We start from the raw sequence: 17,849 nt of genomic DNA on the forward strand, positions 1-17,849 counted from the left end.
CCTGAGGCATCTACACTTGAGTCCCATCAAGGGTCTCTGGTGTCCCCACAGTTGTAAGATAAAGCTGGAAACAACTGGTCCCCAGCAAGGTCATCGCTGGAAGAGTATGGGCCACATCTCTCTGACCTCCACCCCATGCCCAACCCACACAGCAGGTTTCCAGATAGTTCTATGTTACAGGATGAAGTTTATTAGGATGAGGAATGTTTGTGTAACTACAGCACAGACAAAGCTTAGCTGCCACATAAATAATCTCCGTGTAATACATTATTTGAACCATAAGATTTTTTGTGCTGTCATGTTTGGTCTTCAATTCTTGCAGAGTTCCTTCCGTGATTCCCTCATGTTATGTCCATCCTTCAAGGCCCCAAGCCCTGAGTGGAGGCCACATTCCTCACTGCTACCAGCGGCATCTGCTGCCCCCATCCTGACCACCAGCCCTCTCTTGACATCCAGTCTTCAAAAAACAATGCACTTATGTGTCTAGGTCCCTTTGCTCCTTTTCTAAGTATTTTCTTTTCTTTTCTTTTTTTCTTCAAACTCATGACCCTGAGCTCAAGACCTGAGTTGAGACCAAGAGTCAGATGCTCAACCGACTGAGCCTTCCAGGTGCCCAAGTATTTTCAATAGATATTACTTTTGGGGCTCCTGGGTGGCTCAGTCAGTTAAGTGTCTGCTTTTGCCTCAGGTCACGATCTCAGAGTCCTGGGATGGAGCCCCGCATTGGGCTCCTCGCTCAGAGAGGAGTTTGCTTCTCTCTCTCTCCCTCTGCCCCTCCCCCTGCTTGTGCTCTCTGTCAAATAAATAAATAAAATCTTTCAAAAAAAATAGACATTACTTCTTTCTTTCCACATCCTTATAAAAATTAATTACATAATTATATATATGTGTGTGTATACATGATTTATAATTTTTCACCAAATCAATACAATTTCCCCCCCAATGTTCATAGCAGCAATGTCCACAATAGCTGAATCGTGGAAGGAGCCGAGATGCCCTTCAACAGATGACTGGATTAAGAAGTTGTGGTCCATATATACAATGGAATATTACTCAACTATCAGAAAGAACGAGTTCTCAACATTTGCTGCAACATGGACGGCACCGGAGGAGATAATGCTAAGTGAAATAAGTCAAGCAGAGAAAGACAACTATCATATGATTTCTCTCATCTATGGAACATAAGAACTAGGAAGATCGGTAGGAGAAGAAAGGGATAAAGAAAGGGGGGGTAAGCAGAAGGGCGAATGAAACATGAGAGACTATGGACTATGAGAAACAAACTGAGGGCCTCGGAGGGGAGGGGGGTGGGGGAATGGGATAGACCGGTGATGGGTAGTAAGGAGGGCACGTATTGCATGGTGCACTGGGTGTTATACACAACTAATGAATCATCGAGCTTTACATCGGAAACTGGGGATGTACTGTATGGTGACTAACATAATATAATAAAAGATCATTTAAAAAAATCAATACAATTTCCCCAAATCTTCTGCATAAAACTCAACTGTACTCAAATTATTATTGTTCTCCTTTACACTTGGTACCCGACTGTAAACCATTTTTCTCCTAGCTCCGTGTATTTTGTAGGCCCCTCCTTTCTCTCACCTAGAGCCCACATGTCTCCAAATCTGGGTCGGCTGCATGAGATCGCTGTGCTCTTTTTCACCAAGCTCTCCCCTGAACACAATTTCCCTCCGTGAGTCTGCCTAACTGCCAGCATAGGCTTATTCTCTGCCACTTTCCACCTTCTCTCTTTCCCATGTGCTTCTAAGCAGGAACTTTCTCGTAAGAAATAACAAAATAATAGTGATGAAGAACACGGCCCCTGGCCCCAGGCCAGAGGGGTTCAAAGCCCAGCTCTGTCTGAGCAAGTTGTTCGACTCTCCGTGCTTCTGTCTCGTCCCCTGTACCCAGATGTCCTCTCCTGGGCTGCTGCAAAGCCCAACTGCGCTAACACGAGAAATGCCTTTAGCCCCTGGCACATTCATAGTAAGTGTTAGCTACTGTCGGCGTGCCTTTAGCCAACAGATTGTTTTGTTTGACAATTGACACCATCTCTGACGTGTCATGGTTCTACAATCTCTGCACTCAACTAAAGACCTCTGCCGTCACCGGTCATCTGCTAATCTAGTTCTATTTTAGGACAGACACTGAGGACACTGTTTCCAGCAACTTCCTATTGCTCTTTCGCAATCCTCTGCTCTGCACCACATCTGGTTTATGGCTTGTCCTTTCCGATTTGGCCCTAAACTGAAAGTTAAATTGAGTAGCTAACATCATCTCTGTCTTGCAGAAAGGGTAAAGGCGGCCCGTAGAAGCTTTCCAAAAGATGCATACCTCATCAGTGGCACCATTCACACTTATCCCACCTTAGTTGATGAGAAAAGAATAAATCTGCCTTTTCTTACAGGATACGTGTGCTATAGAAACTTGCCAGACAATATTACTTTCAATTCACAGCAACACAGGACAGAAACTCTTCCTAAAGGATCTGGATTCCACTTGCTTTTCCTAGATGCTTTAACATCTGTCTTTGTAGGGGCGCCTGGGTGGCTCAGTTGGTTAAGCCTCTGACTCTTAATTTCGGTTCGGGTCGGGATCTTGGGGTGGTGAGATCGGGCCCCAGGTCAGGCTCCACACTCAGTGCGGAGTGTGCTTCTCTTTCAGCCGCTCCCCCCACTCGTGCTCTCTCTCTCTCTCAAATAAATAAATATTTAAAACAATAATAAAATAAACTCTATCTTTGAATTAAATCACACTGCTGAAGAGTTCTATACGTGGCTCCATTGTCTAGCCCATGGGACTTTCGCTTTATAGAGCACCTGCTCTCTGGCTACCCTGTAATTTCCTGCTCAGATGGACCCATGCCTTCTTCCAGCACCTCTCCAGAGGCCAGACTTCACAGCCGGGGATGACTGTTTGCTAGGGGCAGCTGTTTGCTAGGGGTTGGGAAGAACTACTGGGACATGGGGCTGAGCTGTCCACAGGCATGATCAGGACTTTTGGGTGTACAATGAAGCCAGGGTGAAAACAGGAGCATCGGCTGTGGGCCTGGGACTTCCCTTCTTGTCATAAGTCTTATAAAAGGTTAGGGTGAGCCTTATTGCCTCCCTCCCCTGGGCAGATTTTCTTTTCCTGGATCACAGTGATCTGTCACCTTGTACAACGAAGGCAGTAGCCAGCCCTAGACACGCAACACTGGTTACAGGGGTCTCCAGGACCTGCCATAGAGCTGACGGCAGGCAATGTTTGTCTTCTGAAGGATTAATGTATCTTCTGGTCACTATAAATGTTCTGTGGTCTTCCGGCCACATTACCCTTTTTGCATTTGCTGCTAGAACACTCAGAACCTCCTTCCAAGTTTACAACCTCATGGCAGGTGTGTGGTACGAACCCCACTCAGGCCTTATCTTATTTTTCCTTCTCTTATTTTCCCTTCATTCAAACACTAGTTTATAAAACTTGGCATAGTGTATATATTTTGTAAACCACCTCATATCCTGTTTGGACAGGGCTGAATAGGAAACAAAGAGAAAGGAAGAGAGGAGAGAAAGACTTGATCAATCATAGGGAGCCCTAGGCACTCCTTCATTCAGTGTCTTCAGACCCAATATACCAGTGCCAGTTAACAAGGTAACCGTGGGAACCTAGCAGCCAGCCTGCTGGGGTTGGCATGGCTTTGGCCCCCAAAGTGCATTCCTGGCACTTGCTCTGGGGATGAAAGAACATGTACTTTATGTCCTGCTTTCCTAGAAGCTATCTGACTGGGCCTTGGATGCAAGTCAACACACCCTAATCTCCTATCTTGTACGCCCCTTGTAGCTTGAAGGTTTTCCAGGGTCAACCAGCTATGTGGATGCAGAGAGCATAGGGGTCACATCAACCTATATGGTCCCCCCCACCCCAGATACCCACTTCCAAACTTGTGCTTGCAGCTTGATTCTAGAAAGAAGCTCTCATGCCCTCCCTAGGGTAGAGTCTATGAATGTCTGATGCTCACCTCTGCTGTGTAGAGTTCTGTTTGGCATTAGAGCTCAGTGGCCCAGACATAAGCTCAGAGCTGCCTACAAGTTTACAACATGCAGTGAAATTCTTCAATGGGTACCGTCACCAAAGCCAGGCCAAAGACACCGTGAATGCTTCAGGAAGGAAAGTCGCTGGCGGGCCGGGCCAAGCAACTGCCTCCTTGAACATCTCAACACAGACACATCCCTGAAACAACCACATTTTGCTTTATTAGGCGTTCCATGGTAATATAACACAGAGTTCTTAAGGAATAATAAACACGAGACTTTTTTTTTTTTACCATAATTATTTTGCCATTAAGACAGTGGTTACAAAAAAAAAAAAGGTACTCTCCTGGCTACACACATTATCAGCTTTAGCACTGAAAGTTCCTCCACTCATGGGTCACAATCACAATTCCAAGGATTAGAAACCATCTATTATTAAGTCCTACACTGTTTTAGAGCATCAAGTCACTGTAGTTATTCAGTTCGGAGACACTGTCCATTTATTTTAGCATTTACATGACATTCATTTAACAGACACACAAAGCAAGCCAACAGGTAAACATGCTTACACAGCCTGCGGAAATCTTCAGGTTTGAAATTGTTTTAAGAAAACAATCAAAATAACCAAAATCACCATGACCTGGTACAGGAAAAACAGGAAGACTCAGTGAATACTAAAAGAGCTGCAAGTGTTTCTTAGAATTGAAACAAAAAAAAAATTTTTTTCCAACTTGTTCAAATTTCCTCTAAGTGCAGGTGAGAAAAAAAAATATATTAAGTTAACCAATTATTCTTTAAAAGTGCAATTTACTTTTAAAATAACAAATAAACAACAACAACAACAACAAAAAGAAACCCCAACCATAACCCCAAAGGCAAAATGTGTGGTGAGACAAGTGTAATGATGTGACCTACTTTTCCATGTTACGCTTTACAAAAGCAGATTTGGTTCGATAAAAGCCTGCAAACGTTAACATTGCTTAAGAGAACCTGTAAACGCGTTTGGAAGGAAATGCAACACGAATCAGCAAAGACAGGGCCCAGCACGAAGGCAGCTAGCGGGAAGGGTCACGGAGACGAGGGTGGGGATGTGGACACAAGGTCACCTGTGGTCTCTACGGGGGCCACACGCTCGATTTGTAAGATCTTCTCCCCACGACAGCTCTGATGGGACATAACGCTCCTTCAACAGATTTTTCCCCTTACAAAGTAAAATGGACTCTAAAATTTCCCAAAGGTTTTCTGAGTTTAGAATGCCTCCCTATATGGCATTTTCCCCTCATCTGTGGTCTTGCTTTTCAAAGTTTCAGTCCTTTGGGGTCAAACGAAGTCCAGAAGCAGGTGGCTCCTCCTTCTGCTGTACTGTCAGAAGGTCAAGAGTAGCCTGCCGCTACATCACAGCGCCTACATCCTTCACGTCACTTCATCCCATCACACAGCCATCTTACCAGCTGACGTCATCACAAGAAGGGTGACTACAGTATAATAAGGTATTTTAAGAAAGAGAGACCACATTCACATAACTTTTGTTATAGTATGCTATTATAATTATGCTATTTTATTATTGTTGTTGTTAACCTCCTACTGTGCCTAATTTATAAATTAAAGTTTATCACAAATACGTATGGGAAAAAACCATAATATGTATCAAGTTTAGTACTATTCGCGATTTCAGATATCCACTGGGGGTCCTAGAATGTATCCCCCGTGTAGAAGTACTGCATGATATCTTCCAAAATAATTGAACAAGAAAAAATATTTTTTGCCCCGAAGTGAGAAGCCCCAGCATGCTCTGGAATCCCAAAAGATACTTAGCTGGGAAACAGCAGGCCCCAGGGTCAGACTCCTACCAGCTCAACACTGAGCTGGTGGCTAGCTTGAGGCTGACTGGTTCACTTGGGTCATGGGGCTAAATTTACAGATTTGTTCATGTCTTTCTTTAGCTAGGTAGCATGCATGGAGGAAAAAACTTATGTCTTACAGCCTCAGGTTTCTGCAACATCTCTGTACTGTTTGAGGTTCTATTCTGAGCCCACAGTGATAGTGTGGGTAGTTCAGCCCTTTGCTGCACCTGGAAGCATCCTGAACTCAAACACATATCCTGGTGGTGGCGGGTGGGTAGCACCAGTCATATATGGACTATAGTTGCAATGACAAAGCTCAAACCCTTCCAGGCAGGTTCTTACGACCACAATAAAAGAGGAGACCTGGTCATCTGAGAAGACACAGGGGGACAGAGAGAAAAACATGGGTCTCAGAGACAAGGGCTGAAGGAAACACAAAGAAAAGGACAGATGTGAAAATAGAGAGAGAGAGAGAGAGCAGAAAAGATGTTAAGAAAGGAGAAGAGAATCCTCAAAAAGGTAATCTGCAGCAAAATCTAGGCCAAAAAGAAAACCTGCCCTTTATCAACAGTTGACCCAGAAGATGATGGAATGCAATGTGGACATTTTGGAGCCTCTCAGGAGGGACACGAGTTTGCCAACCACCCTGAAGCAGCTCGACGGTTACATAATTGCATCATTAGGATGTCCAGTTCAAACCCCTTGTATTAATATTGAATTAGGCTTCCCAATTTAGTATGTAAAAAAACCAAAAACCAAAAAACAAAACTACTCTCCCCCCTCCCCCACCCACTCTCTCCCCAAACCCACAAAGAAAACTTTTAAAAATTTAAAAAGAAAAAGGCAGCTCTGGGCAATTCACTTTATCTTCCCCCCGCCCCCTCCCCCCATGAAAAGGAAGATGGTAACAAGAACAACAGAGGTTAAAGATGAAAAACGCCCTCGTTGTGATTTGCTTTGTTTCGCATGTCTGAGTGTTGGATGCAGTTCCGTGTATGGGGTCGGTGGATAGACTTGGGTGTGATACTCCTTAGATGTATAGGGAAGTGGGTGAGCAAAATCAGTGACTCCGGGTGAGGGACGGAGTGCAGGGCCCAAGAGGGAGCCCCATGAACTGGCTGCCCCACAGTAACTATCACAGGCTCTTAAAAAAAAAAAGTTAGGAAGGAAGTCTCCGAATGTCCTCAGGTGTCCCATCCCCCATCCCCAAGTAGGCTGCGGACCCGGGGCCTCTAGCCCAGGCTGGTGATGTTGGCACGGCCACCAGGGGGAGCCACAATGCGCTGGGTGGTGCGGCGGGGAATGTTGTCGTCAATCTGAGCACCTGGAGAGGAGACACGGGTGGGGTCAAAAACAGTCACACGAGTTCCCGCGAGTTCCCGCTCTAAACCAAAACAGCACACCCCAGGCCCATACTCTGTCCCTCTCTGAAAACCTCACCACAAGTTTAAACTACAAAAAAGGGACCCACCTAAAATAGCCAAAGAAATTGCGGACCCTGTAAAGCAGTCCTTGCAAAAGCTGGCTGGGCCCCTTACTTGAAAGAGTAGAACTATATACAAAATAACACACCATGTTTTAGCTGTGACTGACTGAGACTACATCCTGCCCGTACCCTCATTAGTCAGGCTGAAGGATTTGTACAGCCTTCTCTCTGGCATTCTGTTCCCCCAACTCTGTACCTCTGTTGTGTAATCAAGAAGAGTAATGATGCTTCCTTAGATTGGAATGGCCTCGTCAGATAAAAGAGCACAGACATGATTATGCCCATTTTACTCTCTGACAAGACTAATGTTTGTTATTTTTAAAATTTCTGAAAATTGGTAGGGGTGCCTGGGTGGCTCAGTCAGTTAAGTGTCTGACTCTTGGTTTTGGCTCAGGTCATGACCTTAGGGTTGTGAGATCGAGCCCTTCGTCGGGCTCTGCACTGTGTGGAGCCTGCTAAGATTCTCTCTCTCCCTCTGCCCCTTCCCCCTCTCTAAAAAATAAAAACGAAAAATAACAATAAAAGTTTTGAAAAGTGGTAATCCATATATGGTATACATGGTAATTTTCTGAAACCTAGCATATCTGACAAGAAAAAAAAAATCTGGGGCGCCCAGGTGACGCAGTCGTTAAGCGTCTGCCTTCGGCTCAGGGCGTGATCCCGGCGTTCTGGGATCGAGCCGCACATCAGGCTCCTCCACTGGGAGCCTGCTTCTTCCTCTCCCACTCCCCCTGCTGTGTTCTCTCTCCCTCCCTCTCTCTCTAATAAATAAATAAATAAATAAATAAATAAATAAATAAATCTTTAAAAAAAAAAATCTATCAGAGTAACTGTTTCTTTAACGTGCCATTGAGATTTGGATACTTATCTGCGGCTCAGGGAGCTTGAAAAGTAGGTTTCTAGCTATAGGCCAAATGGAGGACCAGAAGTTTCAAGTAAGGAAGCCTGACAGCCTGGTCTCACCTTCACTGACATCACATGTTTTATCCACACAAATAACTAACAACTACCAGATGGCTCTGTTGTGAGCACTTTACATGCATGTTCGCTTACTTAACCCTTGCGACAGCCCCACGAGGTAGCTGCTACTCTCACGCCCATTCTGCAGACGAGGGGACTGAGGCACATCCGCATCTGGCTACAAAGTTCAGCTATTCAAGCTCCGGACGCCACAAGCTGAGCTACAACGATATACTGCATACGTGGGGGCAAAGAGAATTCAGAAATACCACAACACCCTTTTCTAGGATGGACACACCACTTTGGAGAAATGTCCTCTTACTACACCGGGTTCTATACATACAGAGTGTGCACAGCATGACATTATACATGATGTAAACTTATGTCAAGATTCTGAAACCCGGGGCGCCTGGGTGGCTCAGCCGGTTAAGCGTCTGCCTTTGGCTCAGGTCATGATCCCAGGGTCCTAGGATCGAGTTCCACATCAGGCTCCCTGCTCAATGGGGAGCCTGCTTCTCCCTCTGCCTGCCACTCCCCCCTACTTGTGCTTGCTCTCAAATGAATAAATAAAATCTTTTAAAAAAATAATAAAACCTTTCATTAAAATTAAAAAAAAAAAGATTCTGAAACCCAACTGATCATTTCGTAGGCATTACATCTCTGCGGATATTAGTCTTTCCCACGAGTATCACTCCTTTGCAGGTCTGCCCCTTTAACAAAAGCGAGCCTCGCCTGCTCCACGAGCACAGCCCTGCAGAACCGGGCCCTATAACCAAACCATAACCGTACCAGACAAGCTGAATCCAGACTGGTGCAGGTTCCGGACAGGTGGGGCCTGCTGCTTGGCAGGAGACGTCTTAGCCGAGGAAGCCGGAGTGACTGTCTTGGGTGTCACAGACACCTCGCACACGGGTCCGTCGTACAGGCCACGAGGAACCCCTCTCAGCTCTGCCAGCTGCAAAACACAAGAGCCCGTAACTCAGGCCACGTGCACCAAGGACATCTCCCTGGCAACTCTCCAGAGGGGGGTAGGAACGGCAGTTAGGACAGGCCTGTGGGATAGAGGGCTCCCCTTATGGACACACGCTGTGGGGGCAGATGTCAGCAAGGAGCCAGCCCCTACCACTCCAGGCTACAGCTCCCCCAAGGTGAACCTTGGGTAGCTGATTACTCTACAAAAACTAACATTTCTTTCCATTTCCCCCCAAGGCACTTTAACTTACACCCGAGGCCGAAACTCCAAACATGCTGTGAAGAGATTTGGTCTCACATTCAAGATCTGGTCCCCAACTTTCTTTTCAATCTCACTCTTTGTAATTCCCTCACAGCTCCGTCCATTCTCGCCCTCATAGTCCCCAAGCACCACTGCCTTACCATGCCCTGAATACACTCCACATCTTCCATGCTCATGACATTCTAATTCCCTTGTCTCCCTTCTTTGACTTCTCAAACTCCTACCTAACCTTCAAAACCCAACTCAAAATGCCCTCTCCCCATGACACTTTCCCCTGTAACTCCACAGCAATGGCTGCCTCCTCTGAGCCTCACTGTACACTTCTCATCTCAGCACATACCAGTCTTACTTGATTCTGGCTGGCTGTGGACATACCTGACTCATCCACTGGTATTCTGAATTCCAGAATTAAAAAGATCATGTATCCCTTATTCTGGAACCACCCCCTCCTCCATATCCATCTCAATATTCTAACTCAAAGTGCTTAGTCAGCATGTATGGAACAGAATTTAATCCATAACAAAAACAATTTGTAAGATCAAAGCTACTCACTCTGCTCCTTGCCTTGATGCGCTTGTAAACAAAATCAGGGAAGGGCTTCCGGGGGATGTAGCGCCCAGAGCCTTCAGTAACATGAAGGGTGCCATCCTCCAGGACGATCTTCCCCTGGCTGATGACCACCAGTGGAGAGCCACGGCACTCCATGCCCTCGAAGATGTTGTACTCGAGAGACTAGGAAGAGAGAACACATAAACTTTAGCATGTACCCTGCCCAAGATCTCGCAGACAAAAGAAAGGCCCAGAGATGAACTTCCTGTCCCAACTGGCGACCCCAGCAGGCACTTAATCTCTCTGTCTTGATTTCCCTGTCTAGAATACGGAATCACCTTTTCTGCCTCTCAAAAATCTGGGGGGAAAATAGTTGAACAAAAAAACCATGTGGAAAAGTATGAGGGTTTGTAAATGCTGCACAAATATAAAGAAGTGATTCCTCGTATCAGCAGCAGCTTTGTCCTCACTGACTCAAGCTCCCATCGGGCTAAAATCCAAAGATCTTCTCTGACCAAGTTCTAAATTTCAAAATGGGCCCTCCATGAGCAGGTTTTCCCACTGGCTTTCCTGGTTTTCCAATCTGTTAGCAACGTGGTTCAACGGCAGCCCCTGAATGAAAAGCCTGTGGGAACTCGAGCCATGCCTTCGATAAAATGTTGACGTCTAGTTAACTTCCGGAACCACGCAGCTGTCCTTTTAGCTTCAAGCTTTGCAGAGTGACATATCCGTGCATCCTCTTGGAAAACAGGCAGGATCTTCATGTGCATGTGAGTCTGCTGTGGCAGAAGGGCAACAGGAAAGAGGCGACACTAGTCTCCGTGCCACAGTCCCACCCCCAGCTTTGGTTCGCCCCGTGCTCCTTCCCCAGGTCCCACAATGCCCCACGCTTCTTCCTGCCTGTCCTGTTCCCGGGCACGAATGACTGTGGCTGCAGAATTCACAGGGAGCTCTCACCAGGGAAAGCAACGTGGCCTTCTGGGAAAAGTCAGACAGGTTATCAGCATTAAGGAGTCAGTCTGTGAAGAAAGAGCTGTAATGGGTCAGTGTGGTTCAGGAGAACCTTTCTGCCTGGCACAGTGGCTCAGAAGGATGGGGAAGCTCTGGGCTGGCTTCATAGCTCGCGTTCAGCGTCAGAATGACAGCACTGAAAGGCTCTTGGCACTGCTCTGAGACCCCAAGAATCCTGTGGAAGCTACCCAAGGAATGAGGCAGAGACATACCTGCAGGCCGGGGGGTGGGGGGGAAGTGTGTGTCCCCAAGTCTGGGACTGTCTTTCATCCATTCAAAGACACTCATCCCTGGAATCAGTATATGTCTCACAACAACGGAGCTATGCAACCTTTTGTCAGTCTACACGGAACTGAGCTCTGCCAGCAGGATCTGGGATCTGGCTTTGCTTTCCCCACTGGCCCGGGGAATTACCACACTGGGGCCATTTCACATTAAATGCTTGGCTTGGCATTCTTCTAGACCACGGTGGCAGTAGGCATTCAGACCACCAACGTGCAGGAGGACCGGCTTGCAGCTCATCTTCTCAGGAGACATTTTTGCCTGTTTGGCACGAATGCCCATGTTGAGGCACACGAGATTCTCTGTCCCCCTTTCTCCAGGTCAGAGTCACCTCTCAGTTATCCTATGCAAAGCACAGGCGAGCCCTAGGTATCACAGTCTATCTGTACAAGAGTCTCGTAGCAGACTCAGACTGCTGTGTCTTCTTTCACGGTAGAACACGAACTCAGGGAATAGCTTCAAACTGAAAGCACCTCAGATTTGGTGAAATCCAGACATTGTGTGTGGAACTGAGCAGATCACTTGAATCCCGCCTCAGAACTACAAGTTCTCCGTCTGCCTCTTCCCCCAGGCTTACGTGAGTATGACAACACAAAAGCAACATACATGTGTAGACCACACTGTCAGAATCCTGTCATCTCTGACCTTTGACGGGGTGTGTGTCATCCTGAGGGCATCAAGCCCCATCTTTTATTCCGCACCTCTGCCTATGCTCTAACAAGCTCCCCTTGCACCCTACTGGAGGACTGGCGACAACTCTGGCCATGGGGCCATCCACCCTGGGTTCGTATCTCAGGTCTAACACACCCCGGCTGTGTGACTTTGGACAGTCCCTTACACTCCTAAGACTCCGCTCCAGGGATAAAGCCCGCCCTGCAGGACTGACACTAAGATTCAAGGAAATAAAACGAACAAAAGCGTCCACCATGGTATTTGGCACAGATTAGGCATTTAGGAAATGTTCGCTCAGCCACTGTCTGGTTTTTTTTTTTTATTGTCCTTTCACAATAAGACTGCAAACTCTTTAATGACAAAGCCATCATAAGACGCCTATGTTGAGTTTAATTGCCTGTAAATGACAGATCACAAATGCCTAGAAGGGCTTGGAGCCATCCCCCATTTTTAAAAGATGGGAAGAACCAGCCCCATGAATCTACGTGACTTAAAATTAACAAGCCCAAGTTCTGACCGCAGCTCGGGGTACACAGAACTGACTCTCTGTCAAACCGTGAGGCACTGAGGCTTTGTTGCTCACCCGGTGTAGCTATTTTTAACCCCTACATCCAACCCTGGCTCCCTAAAATGACTCATCTGGCTGGATGCCTGAGAAGCCCGAGCCGAGGCTTAGCAACGGGGCTCAGTAATAGTTAGCTAAATGCTCCAAATTAAAGCTAAGCTAATTAGCCCAGTGGTATGAAACACCGTATTACGCAGGGAAGCCTCTCATTTGTATTTTCCCGGATGATTAATGCTGCACAAATGTGTTTAGCATGGACTCTCTGAATCAGGTGAGGACAGAACAGAGGCACTTCCCTTACACCGGGCTGACTGGAGGCAAAGGCAGGGCAGTGCTATTGCTCCGGAAAGGTTTGGGAGTGATGTATGAATGGCAGAGTCTGTCTTCTTGAATCACCTCTCCCTCGCATCCTCTCTTCTGCCACTGTAAGGGCTCCACATGCAAACTCCTTAGCTTCAATAATGGGTCCAGTTCACCCATCCCCTCTGCAGAAGGGACTGCCAGGGAGGGGAAGCATTCTCTCCATCTAAGCCTGGCCAAGAGGCTGCAAATGCACTCTGGTAGGGAAGAACCCTGGACAATTTGGGGTTCTAATTCTGGCTCTACCACAAAATAGCTATGTAACGTCAGACTGGTCACTTAAGCTCTCGAAGCTTCCGTTTACTATCTTCCCACTAAGTAACTGGGGTAACGGTGCCATCTCTTTACTGAGAAGGCCCCATGAAGAGTAAATGGGACTGTGTTGTTAACTCACATGAACACGTAGGTTCCCTGGGCAGGTCCCTAGGATCTCTGCCCACAGAGGCCATTCTGGACCTCCAAGAGGTTGTGATCTAAGTTACAAGTAGGTGTGGCTGTCGTGCTATGCTGTGAAGCTAAGCCAGCCAGTGGGGAAGGAGGGAAAAAGTCAACTCAAAGTCAATTCATTCCTTTAGGATCACAAGAGCATCTGTCATTGAGGTTTTTGTCCGGGAACACTGACATGAGAAAGCAGTGGCCTGAAAGAATAAAAGTGTCCAGTGGGCATCTCAGGAGTGGGCATCTGAAGGTTTGTTGTGGGTTCCTTGTGGCATGAAAGGTGCTGCCCCCAGCCATTAAAATGGGAGGGTGCCTGACTTCTAGAAGCTTCTGACGTCCTGGCATGACTGTGGAGCCTCTGAAGGTCTACAGACAGAGACTTCTACCTATAAAGAACTCCAAAATGCTGAGAAGAGTAACAGTCTTACTGTCCTGACCGAAGATAAGAAGATAGCTTTTTTTTCCCCTCAGTAAATTGCAAGTTATAATATATCCTGGGGAAAAGTTCATTCCTATCACAGCAAGCTCTTTCTGGGGACTCTCCCTGCCTCAGTCCCTTTCTGGGACTATAATTCGTTTGGGATTGGGTCCATGCAGTTAACAGGACTTACGCTGTTGTGGGTCTTGGCAGAGATAGTTTTAACACTGTCGGGGTCCCAAATGACCAGGTCAGCATCGGATCCCACAGCAATACGGCCTTTCCGAGGGTAAAGGTTGAAGACTTTGGCTGCATTGGTGCTGGTCACAGCCACAAACTGGTTCTCGTCCATCTTCCCGGTGACCTAAGGAGTAACACACACACACACACACACACACACACACACACACACACACACACCAAGAGCAAGTTAGAAAGTTGAAGGGTGGAACACTACTTAGCAAAAATAGGAACATGTTTTAGATACACACAACAATTCGGATGGATGTTAAGGGCACTGTGCAGAGTGAAAGAACCAATCTCAAAAGGCCACATACCATACGGCTTTATTTCTAGCCCTTCTCAAAATAACAAAGTTACAAAGATGGAGGACAGACAAGGGGCGAGGTGGGGATTCCTCCAAGGGGTGAGGGGTCAGTGCGACTCTCCCAGGACAGCACAAAGGGGGTTTTTGTGGCAATGGAGGAAATCTGGGTCTTGACTGTGGTGGTGGTTCCATGACCCCACATATGGCAAAATGACACAGAACCACACGCACACATTGCAACACTGTCACTCTGTGGGCCTGGATATGGTGCCATAATCAGTGAGACCGGAGGAAGGGCACACAGGACCCCTCTGTCTTGTCTTTGTTAACTTCCTCTGAATCTATAATTATTTCAAAAAGAAAAAAAAAAAAAAAAAAAGTTGAAGGGGCTACAGTGCCTCTTCAGGAAACGTCGCTTGGCTTGAACGACTGTTCTTTTCACAAGCACGGGCGCAGCCCTAGGCTTCCAGTCTGGCCCCGCCAAAGGTCCCAGGCCAGTGTCCTGCTGTCGGAGGTAGGGACCAGTCCCGCTCTCCTCACAACCTTCCCTGCAGTTCCTTGTCTCTACCGCTTGTACTCCTCTTCGCTTTAAATACAGGAGCTGAGGAAGTAACTGCCTATTTCTGAGTTAGGGAGCCCACTCTGAAGCTACTAGAAAAATGAGCAAAGGAAATGAGCAGGTATTAAGGGAGAGAGAAATACAAATGGATACAAATGGCCAGTAAGGACATGAAAAAGAAATTCACTGTAACCAGTAACCAAAGAGATTAAATGTAAAACAAATTCACCAGCCGGATCAGCAATACTTCCTTTTTGCTGATGATAATACCAATTTGGACCTAATGGAAGAAGACGGCATTTACTGCTGGCAGCATACAAACTGGTACATTCGTTCTGGAAGGAACTTTGACAATACATAGCAACAGCCTTAAAAATATACACACCCTTTGACCCACCCTTTGAAGTGGTATCACTTCTAGAAATTTTCCTACAAGCATCATTAAAGATCTGTCCAAGGATGTGTAAACAAGATGCTTGTCCCAGAAAAAACAAAAAAAATCAGAAACAACATCAATGTTCAAAGAATGACAAATGAATTCTAATCCAGCATTAAGATGGAATCTTCTGCTACTAGTAAAGACCAAGTTTTTCAAGTACATTTAAGGATGTGGAGACATTTTCATGATACACTGTTTTCATAAAACAGGCCAAAAATAGTATTGATTATCCTAGTGTTACTTACACACCCACATACATACATATCACATACACACACGTGTGCTCTTGCACTGACAAAAACTGGAAGGACGTTTGCCAGAATGTTCATCGCGGTTATCTGAAAGATGGTGTGATGAGGGATTTTTACTCACTTTCTTATTCTTTTTGGAATAAGGATATATTGTATCCATAATCTACAAAAATCATTAAGAATCAGAAAACCTGTTCTGTTACTACGTTTAAAACACTGAAAATGAAAGAGCCCAAAGGACCCTGAAAGGTCAGTGTACATTTCAGCAGGCCGGCCAGAAGCCTGCAGTGGGCAGAAAGGCTAACTCCAGAGAGCCCAGAAGACAGTTTTAAGGAAACGGACTCCATTTCCCAGAGTGGAAGATGGACCGAGACTGTCACCAGGTTGCTAAGAAAGTTTTTTCCTGACTGACCAAAAAAAGTCCTATTTTAGAGTCTCTGGGTTTTTTTTTTTTTTCCAGTCTCCACTGATACACAGAGGACAACGATAAGAAATATATATGTAATATTTAGGAGGAAATGACCTCTAAGGAGCAGTCCTGGATTCTCAAACTGAAAAAACACTGTCCCACAAGTACCGGCTTCTAGAATTTTCTCCACTGCCATTTCCAGGCCTCCATGAGACCCATGACCATGAGACGAGGAGGTGGGGGCAAGCTGACACCAGTCCAAGAGCGAGGCCCCTGCTCCTTACCACAGCCTTATCCCAGATGACGGACATCCGCTCCTCAGTGCCATTGGTGCCTTCAGGGATCAGGGTGAAGTTGTCCTTCCCTACAGCCTTCTGGGCAGTGTTGAATGTACAATGGGCACTGCCAGTGACCTGCAGATCTCCGCTGGAAGGAAAACACACAGTCGGCTTTTAACTAATCTTCAGCTTCGAATCATCCTTGGACAGATTTTTTTAATTTGCCGAGTGACTGAAAGTTTTTGAAATAGCCTATCCTCCCCCCTCAGGAGACAGGACGTTCAGGAGGAAGTGACATGGTACTGAAGCTTCGTTATAATGCTGTGTATCTAAATCCATTCTGTGAGGTATCTTATCTTCGGGTGACACTGCACGTAGTGGAACCCTTCTGATACCTCATCCCTGCTGTTGACTTTCAAGATGGCCCAGGTTTTATCTGGAATTTCCCCAGAGAACAACGTCAGCGCGATAATCCCTCGTTCCCGCGTAGTGATCTGAGTTTCGAGAACAAAGGTCTCTCTGTGTGCAAGCCTGCTTTTGCCCACCAGGCTGTACCCTGATGGGTCAGTCGGTCTGGGGAGAGGCTGAGAATGGGGAGCGTGACCAGGTCGTCAAGACTCACCAGGACAGCAAGGAGTTCAGAAAGTCCGGAGTGGTCGGATCAGGGCTCAGGGGTGGGGAGGTGACAAAAGCAGCAGCCTTGGCCCAGTTCTTGCTCCAGTAGTGGGAGCCATCAGTCCCCAAGCTGGCGGTGATGGGCTCACCATACACCACAGTTCCTGACAAACAGAAAGACAAGGCTGAGTACTCACGATACGGCCGGGGAAGAAAACCACCCTGGTGGGAATCACTACCCGCCTGGCCCCATGCCACAGGCTCTCACCATCCCCTCCAAGGAAGCGCCAGAGCCCTCTCGCAGGTGAGGACACTGATGGCCAGATACCTCCACCAGCCAATGTCACCAATCCAACGTGTGCTCCCCAAGATTCCCCCTTCAGGCCCCGCTCCTCTCAACACACTCTTCCACCTCTGACCCTGCTGATTCCCATGTCTACTAACAATCTCCTGCTCACACTGCACCCAAGCACCCAGTCCCAAATGCCGTCTAGACTCTGTTATTGGAGTGATCCACGGCACCTCAAGCTTAACCTCGCTGCTCACAAAACACTTTCCCTGCTCTCCCAACATTGCCCCATTGGCTCCCTTTGCACTGCCCCATTCTGGCTCCTGGGCTGAGAGAGGAAGCTAGACATGAGATCAGTGGGCTGAAGCATTTGAGAACCCGTCTAGAGCCCTCCGGATGGGTTCCAGAGACAGCCTGGATCCCTGAGTCACTACCTGACTTGGTAAGACTGAGAAATGAAGGGCCCTGCAGTGTTACACTGCTGAGATGTCAGTGTTTCCAGAAGCTTAGCTTAACTTAATACATCGTCTGAGAATGTCAATTCTCTGGTGCTCACTCAAATCATGTCCTCCTCTGTCTGTTTCAGTGCAACCCAGAAAATTGGGAGTCATAAAATCACCGAACGCC

At 46.8% G+C, this 17,849-nt stretch overlaps 1 protein-coding gene across 1 annotated transcript in view; it reads right to left on the reverse strand.

Moving 5' to 3' along the window:
- Nucleotides 1–4,216: 4,216 nt before the first annotated feature.
- The window catches only part of DPYSL2 (dihydropyrimidinase like 2), a 68,465-nt gene continuing 54,832 nt past the window's right edge, over nucleotides 4,217–17,849 (reverse strand). Inside the window, exons 9-14 of the mRNA XM_045773976.2 lie at nucleotides 16,941–17,097; nucleotides 16,325–16,466; nucleotides 14,029–14,199; nucleotides 10,093–10,272; nucleotides 9,096–9,261; nucleotides 4,217–7,184 (exon numbers count right to left, since the gene is read on the reverse strand). Coding sequence (XP_045629932.1) covers nucleotides 7,093–7,184; nucleotides 9,096–9,261; nucleotides 10,093–10,272; nucleotides 14,029–14,199; nucleotides 16,325–16,466; nucleotides 16,941–17,097 — 908 coding nt within the window. The 3' untranslated portion in view covers nucleotides 4,217–7,092. The remainder of the gene's footprint in view (nucleotides 7,185–9,095; nucleotides 9,262–10,092; nucleotides 10,273–14,028; nucleotides 14,200–16,324; nucleotides 16,467–16,940; nucleotides 17,098–17,849) is intronic.

This window comes from Ursus americanus, chromosome 13, assembly GCF_024610735.1.
Source record: "Ursus americanus isolate L20-20 chromosome 13, mUrsAme1.1.p, whole genome shotgun sequence".
NCBI classification, from domain to species: domain Eukaryota; kingdom Metazoa; phylum Chordata; class Mammalia; order Carnivora; family Ursidae; genus Ursus; species Ursus americanus.